The following is an 11176-nucleotide window of genomic DNA, read 5'->3' as shown; positions in this document are numbered from 1 at the left end:
GTTTGTTTGATCTGAACTCAAACTGAAATGCCATTTGTGTTCTTTTAATGACGCTGCAAACTCCACGAGCTGCCGAACCACCTTTTGTTCTCCTGTGACAGTAAAGATCTATTCTAGGAACACACAGAGCGGTTTAGGAGCGAGATGCTGCAACAGTTCTCCTAAACTGCTCCTTTGACGGTTTCTATTTTTACCTGCAGAACGAGGCTACGACTGAAAACGCTTCAACTATCTGTGAGTGTTTTATTAGAAATGATAAGAAAACAGGAGAAGACAACTGAAACACAACGACAGTCTGCACACTGAACACAAAGTCACACATCAGCCACGGACCTCGACACACCGACATGCAGATTCACCAGCCACTAGTTTGGTCTGTTCTCCGCTCGTGATCTTTAAAGCCGACTTTATCCAAACCCAAGAGTCTGCAGAGTGACTGGTGAAGGACTCGGACCGACGTACAGCCATGAAAACATGTCTCCACCCCGTTCACATGTGCTGCCAGACGAAACATGTGAAAAGCTCGGCGTGGTCGAACTCACAGCAAACAGACACACGAGTAAAGAAACGACAACAAGAGCGTCGGTTCACTGGGAAGCACGACTGAGGACTGAGGCGAACTCTGAGCCTGCATCCGGAGCTCCGTTTACCTGCAGCGACATATGCCACTCATACTCCCGGCATGCAAGCTGGGCCTCAAACCTGGCCTTCTCTAGAATCATCTGTCTCTTCTTCTGGAACTCATAGCCTCCTTCATCCGTGTGCTGCTACGGAACGCATCAGACGTTTAGGCTACAGGGACCGTCTACATGCTTACTTCACTTTACAGCACAAACAGAACACTTGAACTCTACCACAAGAACCAGAGGGTCTCTGCAGACCGGAGGCCCGTCCAAGTGGAGTTAACGCCCTGAATCCGTCAGAGCAAAACCAGTTTGAAGGCCGGATGTTATCATCACGTCATCATGAGATTAGGATGGTGTAACTATGACAACATGTTAAGGTGCTCATCAGTCAGTGAACAGAGCGAATCTTCAACTGCTTTGCAGCGAATAAACCAGAATGTGTGGCGTCGAAATGTCACGAACCTACTTTTAAGTTTAGGTTTGGTGGGGATTTTAGAAGTACAAATTCCTTAGTGTCTTTGTTTGTTGTTTTTTTTTTTATTGATTTTTTTTTTATTATTTTTTAAATTTGGTGCAAAAATTGTATTTTGCTGATTTTTATTTGATTAAATTTTGATTATTTTAAGATTATGCTCAGCAAAGCTTTTTTTTCACATTTTTACTGAATCTGTTGAGCACAAACAGTTGATTTTTTTGGTGAATTTTTACAAAAGAAATGTAAAAGAAGTGGTGAAATATCACAACTTTAAGCTCAGGTTTGTTTGTTTTGTACAGAATCTGGTGCAAATTGTTTATTTTTGCAAACAAAAAGCTCAACAATGCATTATAAACACATTTCTATTGTGAAACTAAAGCTCAAGCCTTTACTGGTAGTTTCTTTGCCTGTATTTGTTCACATTTCAGAATATAAAGGATTAGTTATTTGAAGTTCCTTTTTGCTGTGTGCTTACTGTTTGCACTGACATGGAAGAAAACTCAGAAGCTTGATAATTCTCAGGCAAACTTTTAATCACTTCTATACGTTGATTTGACGCCTGAGAAAAAGACGAACTGTTGAGAAAGATGTGTCGAGTTATTCGCGTTCTGTTCTCTGAGGATGAAGACACCAAAACTTCAGCTTCTCTGCAAATTAATTTATCATCTCGATCACAGCTTCTGGACGTTACTCGCCCCCCTACCAGCTGATCCCACTTGGAGTCTTGCTCCGCTCTGCAGAGACGAACATGAAGCCACGATGTTCAGGATTTAAAATGTCCGACTCTGACGCTCTCAGCAGAAGTAGTTCAGAGAGAACAGACACCAACCAACAGAAGTGACTGCAGAGGCTTTGCTCTACAGGAAACTTTGGACAAGTTTAGCAGGATTTAGCCTCTGATAAATCCTCGCTTCTTCCCAATATATATACATATATAAACTAAATAGCTAATTAACCAATTAAAGGGCGGTGATATGATGTTAAATTTAGCTGAGATGAGCCGTTTTCAAGCATCCAATGCACCAAACTACAGAAATAATCAACTTTAAATTAGACAAACATTTGAGCAAGAAACATTTTTAAGTCTCTCCAGATTCAAACCATCATGTGTGACTAAACTTGGAATACAATTTCTCTTTCTGTCATTCCAACCTGCTGTCAGATATTATCACATATGCTGACGACATCCTGCTATTTTTTTTGTCTAAGCATTAGAAAGGTTGTGCTCACTGTACCTTTGGTGTTGTGGCGCCGTCATCGCTGTCCTGCCCACTGAGGAGACACAGACGGTAAAATAAGTCTTTCATGTGTATTGAAGGAAAATATTCCAAAAGACAGATAAACAGATGGAAGAAATGCCCCGAAATATTAAGAAAATTAAAAAATGACCGACTTTGCAGCAACTACTGACAGCATTCTGTGGCTAAAACACAACAAACAAGCCACATTTAGTTTTAAAAAATCCATTTGCACTTTAAAAAGTACACCCCAAGTTTTAATAATTTCATTTTTTACAGGTACAAAACTAGCAGCTACACAAATCAGCCAGTTTCAGCAGTAAGTAGAGCGACTGACTGGTCTTGTTCCTAATCTAGTCTAGATTTTCGGCGACGATTAAATAAACTATCCACTAATTCTTCGACCCACTTGTGCCACTAAAGTCCCAAATTTCCGATGAGGACAAATCACTGGATGAATCAGCAGAATGACCCAAAGCTACCACATGAATTGTAAGTTTTGCTCAACATTTGCAGCAAAAATCAAGTTTTCCAACCTTCCTGCAAACTTTAAGCACTCGTTTTAAACAAAAAAAACAACAACAAAATAACACCTAAAATAAAACTACAGGTTCTGTAAATCGGCCGTTTAACAGGTATTTACCAAAGCATTTACTTTTATTTATTTAATACTGTTGGAAAGATAGAGGGGAAAAAAAACATGGATGTGTTGCATTTGCTACTAAACTTTGTGCATTTTCAGGAGGATGTGGAAAAAGTTAAACACCCAAATACGGTGTGAAGCATCGATATTGTTGCTATGGTTACCTTCAGTTGTCTAAAACATGAGCTCCGACTGAGAGGAAGTTGAAATAAATGAACCGGTCAACATAAACAGACGTATACAGGATAAGAACTGTATAACTTACTCTTTATATCTCACATAAAGCTGCCTGTAACTGCCTGATCTGTCCCAGTGGTTCATAATGTGGACACGTGCTGCTCTGACTGTGACAGATGAACTCTAAGCACCAACATGGCGTCTGGGCAGGAGCCGAATGTGAAACTGGAATTTTTTTTTTGGTGGCATCAGGTTTGAAAACGTCGAGTCGGTTAGCGTTTGAAGTGTTTTGCTTCTAAAAACCACTTCACAGAGTCTCGTCATGTTTTTCCTGCAGAAATGACTGAAACACCCAACGTGGTGATGTGGGTTTATTACGCTTTACGTTCCGCTCCTACAAAATAAAAGCCTCTCCTCCTTGGACTGATGCCACCGCAGAGACCTCAGAGTGTTTCCTGTCTTAAGTGAGTATGTGTTTAAAAACAGATGTTGGAATGGTTGGTTGTGTAATCCAGCAGAAACTAGCTTTTTGCGCGATTACAGTATAAAGTAAAAAGTAAAATAAACACTAATGTGGAGTCTTACTTGAGCGACTCCTCCACCGTGACCATCTCCACCGGGTAGAGCTGGACTCCAGACAGGTCATCCTGATCCACGTTCACTCTGATGCACAAGACGCACAACGATTAGAAATTAAAAACTTGTCCGTTAAGCAGCAGAAAATCTTAAAATCCCAGCAGTTTCAGGGCATTTTTTGTTGTTTCTGTCACATTTTTTACCCACCGTGAGCTCATCTGTCACTGAAATATAAAGTCCCAACCCTCTAATCAGTGGCCCACACCCTGGACCACCGGGCCACCACGGCCCTCTATCGCTATTTTGAACATCAACATTGTTTTATCTGCAGTATTTCACGTCTTGTGCGGCTGACAACGGTACAGAAACATGTCAATAAGCAGAAGCAGAAGAACAGTTCTGGTTCGTCAGCTCTGTGTTTGGTATTTCCGACCTGCTGGGGTCCTGCAGCAGCTCCACGGCCTCCTTCAGCTGGTTGATCATGTCAATGTGGAGCTCGGTGCTCCGACTCACTCTGGACCTGAAAGCACAAAGACGCAGGAAACGTCCTACAGTCACAGCGGCCATCGGAGGTTTGTTGAAATGAAACAGCGACAGCCAGAACACCGTAAACCACCAGCTACAGGAAGTAAATCACTGTTTACATGGTATAAATGATACCGCTGGAGGAAGTAAACGTTACACAATGTAGTCATAACAAATAAGGAAATTGTGAAGAAAATCCAAGATAGTGGAGCTTCATGTTTGTTGAATTCTGTCTGTTTGTAGGTTGTGATTTCACATGGATTGACTCAATATTATTTTTTAAAATAGGAATCTAACATCAGCTAGTAGCAGATTGCATTAGTTAAAGTGTTATCCATGTATAAACTATAGTACAGAGTATGAGCTCTGGCTGGAGGGTATTAAGCATCACAGAAGCCTCAGTCATGGTGCCGTTACAAGCAAAACTCCCGTACTGCAGCTGATCTGCAATACATTTTCTATGTAGACAACAGAGGTTTTCAGTGTTTCTTGGAGCTTGTGGAGCCCGGTACGTCCTCTTATTACTATATGTTAGATCTACTTTACAACAACGTTCATAACCAGCTACGTAACAACTTGGATGCAGTTTGTTTTCTGAACACACGCATATACGCTGGATTGCTTTTAATAACTGTAATGTACATGAATTCTAGGAAAAAAATGTTTCAGGGTTAGGACTCAGTATCACTAAACATTAAATGACCCAGGTCTGATCTGGAGCATAAAAACTTAATTAGGACGTCCCTACTGTTAACTTAAACATCTCAAATCTGCTAATAAAGGTAGAATGCTAGTTATGGCTAATTAATGAACTCTGGCCGGAGGACATTAACTCTCACTTAAGTCTCCGTCACGGTGCCGGTTGCTCGCAAAACTCCCATAATGCTCTCTGCTTTCCAACTGCCCATCTCCTTGTGTCACTACAGTATTAAACAGTAAGAGGCTCCACCTGGTGGAACAATCAGGTACTGCAGCTAATCTGCCATACATATTCTGATGTATGAAGAAAATACTGGTTTTCAGCTTTTACTTTTGGAGCTTGAGGAGTCCAGCACGCCTTCTTAACGCTATGTTTTAGATCTTCTGGAGCTTTACAACAAGGTTCATGACCAGCTACGTAACAACTTGGATGCATTTTTTATTTTTTTTGCTAAACACACTGCAGATTCAGTTGTCAAGTATAAAGGCTGGATTGTTTTTAATAACTGTACTGGCTCGAGGTTAGGACTCGGTATCAGCAAACGCTAAATATTAAAAGAGTACAGCCTGATCTGGAGCATAAAAACGTCAGTAAGAAATTAATAACTCAAGAATCTACAAAAATTAACGAACTCTGGCAGGACGACATCAATCGTCACAAAAGCCTCCGTCATGGTGCCCGTTGCTAGCTAAACTCCCATAATGCTCTCTGCTTTCCAACACTGATCTATGCACCTCTTTGTGTCACTACAGGGCTAAACAATATGAAGCTCCCCCTGGTGGAACAACCAGGTACTACAGCTAATCTTTCCAACATGTATGTAGAAAATACAGGTTTTCAGCATTATTTTAAACAAATACATATTTTAGATCTTCTGGAGCTTTACAGCAAGGTTCATGACCAGCTACGTAACAACTTGGATGGAGGTTTTTTTTTTTGATTAACACTTTGCAGAGCTATTCAGTTATCAAGCATAAACGATGGATTGTTTTTAATAACTAATGTACATGAAGTCTGTATTTTCTAGGAAAACGGGGTTAGGACTCTATCAGCAAACACTAAATATTAAAAGATTGATCCGATCTGGAGCATACAAACTTGATTGGATGTCCCTACTGATAAATCAAACACCTCTAATGTGAAGGAAAACAAAAAATCAAACCATGCATTTAATTTCCAACAACATTTTGCACTCTCTAAGCTTTTTATGTAAATCCTAGCATGAGAAGCAACCTTCGCTGTTAGATGGAGGTGAAGCAAGAACACTCATCAGAAATAGCAGAACATGTTAGATGAGCTTACGTTTGTTCCGTCGGCCAGTGTGAGTCTTCTTCTATCCTGAGCGGCTCGTCGAAGTCTGCCGCCGTCCGACCCTGAACACACAGAGCACCACACATCAGCGGCCGTCACATGACCTGCAGGCTCAGCCAGCCATTGGCCGAGACCGGGAGACGTTACCGGCGTCTCCTCCGTACAATCAGAACCCTGTGACGAGGCCCGTCTGCTTCATCCTCCAACAGTCGCTTGTTTCTGACCAACGAGGAGACAAATGGAAACAAAACCACTGGCTGGTGTCGTTTTTCTTTTATAATGAACTGTCTGGTGTCCGTCTAACAGCACGCACAGAAAAAAAAAAATCTACATAAATATGAAGAAATTAATTAATAAGCAACTGAAATTTCACACAGTCGTCTGTATGCAGCTGTGCATGTTCATACTAAACACATTGATGTAGTTCTTCAGGGCAGTAAACCCAGACAGACACTCAGTTATTGACCCAGATAGATCAGAAAAGGAATATTTCAGAAAAACGTCCACAGACATCATTTCCAATCCATTGTTTATGAGCACAGTGTATCCAACCAATACTGGATGTGTGTAAAAGATCGAGGACACATTCCTCAGAGCTGGAAAACAGCAAATCATCCCATATTTTACTCCATAAATGCTGCATTTTCATACAGTTTTCTGGTGAAATTTTGCGTTTATTGCATACATGCTGTATGTAAGTGTGGCCTGCTGAATCCTAGTCAAATCACAAATCCACATTTTTGAAAAAAAATACAGTTAATTATAACTTGGGTCTTAATTTTCTGGCGTCAATGGTAAGTTATTAAGACCTGGCGTCCACATGTAATTTATTATTGTTATTATTATTATTGTTATTATTATTATTATTATGTATTTATTTATTTAAAAAAAATTCTTCATATTTTCATTTCTTTTCTTTATATATATTTCTTTATTTTTTATTTTTTATTCTCAAATAAATAGAACCAAGCATTGCATCTCAGACAAGAGCTCTGGTCTTCAGAGGTTAATAAAATAAACAGCTGCAGTTATAATCCGATCTGCTCGTTTCTATTAACTTGAGCAGTCGGTCTTTTCTTTCCTGCTCCGGCTGCATCGGCTGTGCTGCTTTTAGCCTCTGTGGTGTTTTTAAATTCCTCATTTTGGTTTAGAATTAAATGAGGAAATACGACGTGTTGGTGGTTGTTCATCCCTTCATGAGGACGTGCTCATAGCGAGATTCAGAAAACGTGGATGTAAGCAGCTTCATGTGGCTGCAGTTGTTTGATTTAGCGAAGTAAGTAAGTAAAGTTTATTTATATAGCACCTTTCACACGTACAAAACTACAGTAATAAAACAGTGCATTAAAAACAATAATAATACAAAGACAGAAAACAGAAAACATGTTGGATATGAGGAACTGGTGTCATAGTTTTAGATCTCTGCAGTTAACATAGTGTGTTGTTGTTGTTGTTGTTGTTGTTGTTGTTGTTGTGGCCTATTTTTATGGACAGCTTTAGTCTTTTTCTTTCAGCTGCTGCCCTGATTGTGTTCGACAGATGTGGGAGAAAGTAAAGAATAAATCTTCAAACATGACTGAAGCCTGTTGCTGGAGACAGAAGGTCGTTCTAGTGCTTCATTAGTCTCTGATTTATCATCACACTGCTGTAATGAGAACAGAAATGTAATTTTTTAACCTGTTTGCAGCAAACAGGAGAAACAAATACGAGCTGATGTGACATATTGATGCTCATGAGGGGAACAGAAGTGTCCTGACCTCTGACTGTGGGGGTGTTTTTATCTGGAACACAAGCGACCAGCAGCAACCTGAAGCTACCTCCGAAACCCTAAATCCTGCTTTGTGGTGAAGACGTCTGGGAACAAACTCAGCTGTCAGGTAGGAAACAGTGTGAAGGACAAACGGACAGCGGTGACGCCTGAAACATCTGGAATCGTCCCTCAGCGCACAGCGAGGGCGAGTAAAGCCGCTGAAGCTGGAATAAGTTGGTCTGATTGTCTGGATGAAGCGAATGAAAGTGGGTCTGCTGCACCGTCGGGCCGCTCGGCTCTTTTCTTTTGTTTTTTTGGGCTCACTCCTTATTTGGTCGCGGCTGAGTCTCCACGGCGACACGCGCGGTGACGTCGCCGCCTCCGTCTGCAGCGGTTAGGAGGCCGAAACTTCACCTAAACAGAGCTCAGATGTGACTCACGGAGCAGAAATATGAATCAGAAGAGTAAAGACGGCTCCACGTTACAGGCTGTGTTCCCCTCTGGGCAAACGTCAGACAAATATTTATAGATTCTTACAACTTTAAAGCCACTTAAGGAGTTAAAAATGGAGAAAAAATGTATAAATTATGATTAAATATCATTTTGGTCCTCATTGTTTTAATATAAAGGATGACAGGTTCTGTTAACTGAGCTGAGTAATGCTGGAAAACCCATCGCACTCTATTATAGCTTTATTAAATCAACTTATTACTGACTGTGTAATTAGTTTAAATGCTTCATCTCAAAAATAACAGTTGAAGCTTGTTGTTGCTGAAGTTTTGTGCCTTTAAGTGTGAGTCTCCTTCATTAAAGTGCAGCAGCAGAAGACAAACGAGTGCATGAAACTCGTACGAACCAACACGAAGTGACAGTCGTCGCTAACGAACTGACACACACACACACACCTACACACACACACACACACACACACACACACACACACACACACACACACAGAGTTCTATGTAACGTCCAGCCCGAGCGTGGTTCTGCTCACGGACTGATTTGTGCAGAGTGACTTCTTGCCTTGATGTAGTTGATGAAGCGAGTGCTGAGAGCCGAGTCCCTGTAGCTGAACTGGTCCTTCAGGGCCTCCGTAGGACTCTCCTCGATCAGGCGCACGCCGTCCGAGTTCGTGTCGGCTGAAAGGGAGGAAACGTTTGAGTCTGAGGAACAACAACGACGACGTTTGTTCTTGGCTGTTTGATCTGAGCGTCTTGATGTGAATTCATAGATTCTATAAACAGGATTGAACAGAAAACCCTCATTAGACACAAGCTTGAAGCATTAAATATCCATCAGGATCCTCCATCAGAGCCACCGATTGGTGTTTATTCTCAGTTGTTCTGGAGTCTCGTAAAAAAAAAAAAAAGTTTTTAACTGTAATTTGTGAATAATTTACTGCTATTTTCAGATTTTCCCTGTTTTGTTAAATTACAGATAATAAATAGAAAAATGACGGAAAAAGTAGGAATTTTCTCAATTTTATTCAATTAATTGTAAAATAAATAAATGTAAAAAAATAATTATTATTTTAAAATTACATTATTTTTCTGTTGTATTCAAAATTTTAAAAAAAATAAAAATATTTGACTGATATTTTTTATTATTCAAAGAAAAATTATGTACATTAAGGATTGTTAAATTATAGATAATGTCTATTAAAACCACTGAAAAGTGTCTAAATTTACACGCCGATTGCAAAACAAACCAACCAAACTATAAATGTATTTTTACAAATAATATTCTGATATTTTATCAAATTTGACTGTAAAATTACACATTTTTTTTATTGCTTTTAAATCAGCAGAAGAACATCAATTTACTGATGTTTTAAGTTATTTGAAAGAAAAAAAATCTTAATCTTAAATATTGAAAAATGGTAAGTCATTTTTTTAACATGTTTTGTTGAATTACAGAAAATATTTAGATAAATTACAGAGAAACGTATTAATCTACATGCAGACTGTAAATAACCAAACTTTACATAATGTCCACATCAACAGTAAGTTTTTGTTCTTTTACAAAGTGTGACCATAAAATAACACTATAACTATAATCACTACTTTACAGGTATTTGCTATAATTTTCAGTGTTTTTACAGCTTTTGACAGTATTTTTTGGTGTATTTTATCGCTGCCAGTTCTTTTTTTTTCTTTACAGTGTAGAAAACAATGAAATACAAAACAAACTTTAAGGCTGCTAATTTTTTCCACTGATGCTGTAAACTGTGGTTCTGGTGAAGTCCACCCAGTGCCGTTAATAACCTGTTGGGATGTGCAGCAGCGCAGACGGACCTCCTTCCCTCCTGTCGGCTCAGTGACGGTGACCTTCCATCAGCGCTAACCTAATTAAGGCTGATTGAAGTCTATTTAAACCGAGCGTCTGGGGAGCTGCTGCCGTTCACTAATATAGTTCAACAGCCCAGATTCTGGCAGACGCACAACTGGTGGCTTAGAAAAGAAGAAGCGACAAGTTTCTACGCTAACGGCTGAACAGCTGATCGAAATATTAGCACAACTGTAATATCATGAAGTGTAAGATCCGAATCAATCAGAGCCGCAGTTTGTTAATGAAGGTAAAACAACATAAAATTATAAATGGAGCTACAGACATGAAAAGAATTACTAGCAAACACTGTTGTTGAAAACACAAAGGCAACAAGAGCAGCCTCTCATTTATAACCAGCGCTAACAGATTAGCTTTAGCTAGCTAATGCTAACTGTCTGCTTAATGTGCTGGTTTGAAGCTCTGACAAAGATCGTCTGTATCCCTCTGGAGCATCACAAACAAACATTTTATATGTAGAATTTAAGTGAAATAATTAACATTTTTTAATAATATGAAATATGTATATAACATAACATAACATAATATAATATAACATAATATAATATACATTTTTTTCTTTTAAATAATGGCAATATGATAAATACAGATAATGCCATTTATCAGAAATTTTTTTACATATATATATATATTTTTGCATATTTTTACTAATTTACTTTCTAATGTAATGAGAGTGTTTTGGTCAGACTTTGTAAAATACCATACATATTAAAAAAAAGCTTGGACTTGGTTACTGAACCGCTGCTGCCAGCTTCAACTGGTCAGTGGAGCTTCATTAAAACAAACAAAACAAAACAAACAAAAAA

The 11176-nt window shown here is 39.2% G+C and overlaps 1 protein-coding gene across 1 annotated transcript in view; it reads right to left on the bottom strand.

Moving 5' to 3' along the window:
• lrch1 (leucine-rich repeats and calponin homology (CH) domain containing 1) overlaps positions 1–11176 on the bottom strand; it is a 127076-nt gene that overhangs the window by 32838 nt on the left and 83062 nt on the right. Inside the window, 5 exon segments of the mRNA XM_008301352.1 lie at positions 2337–2373; positions 3745–3822; positions 4169–4255; positions 6263–6333; positions 9048–9163. Of these exon segments, the coding sequence (XP_008299574.1) occupies positions 2337–2373; positions 3745–3822; positions 4169–4255; positions 6263–6333; positions 9048–9163 (389 nt within the window).

This window comes from Stegastes partitus, unplaced genomic scaffold, assembly GCF_000690725.1.
Source record: "Stegastes partitus isolate 25-593 unplaced genomic scaffold, Stegastes_partitus-1.0.2 Scaffold1664, whole genome shotgun sequence".
Taxonomy (NCBI): Eukaryota; Metazoa; Chordata; class Actinopteri; family Pomacentridae; genus Stegastes; species Stegastes partitus.
This window is presented reverse-complemented; position numbering and strand designations above follow the sequence as displayed.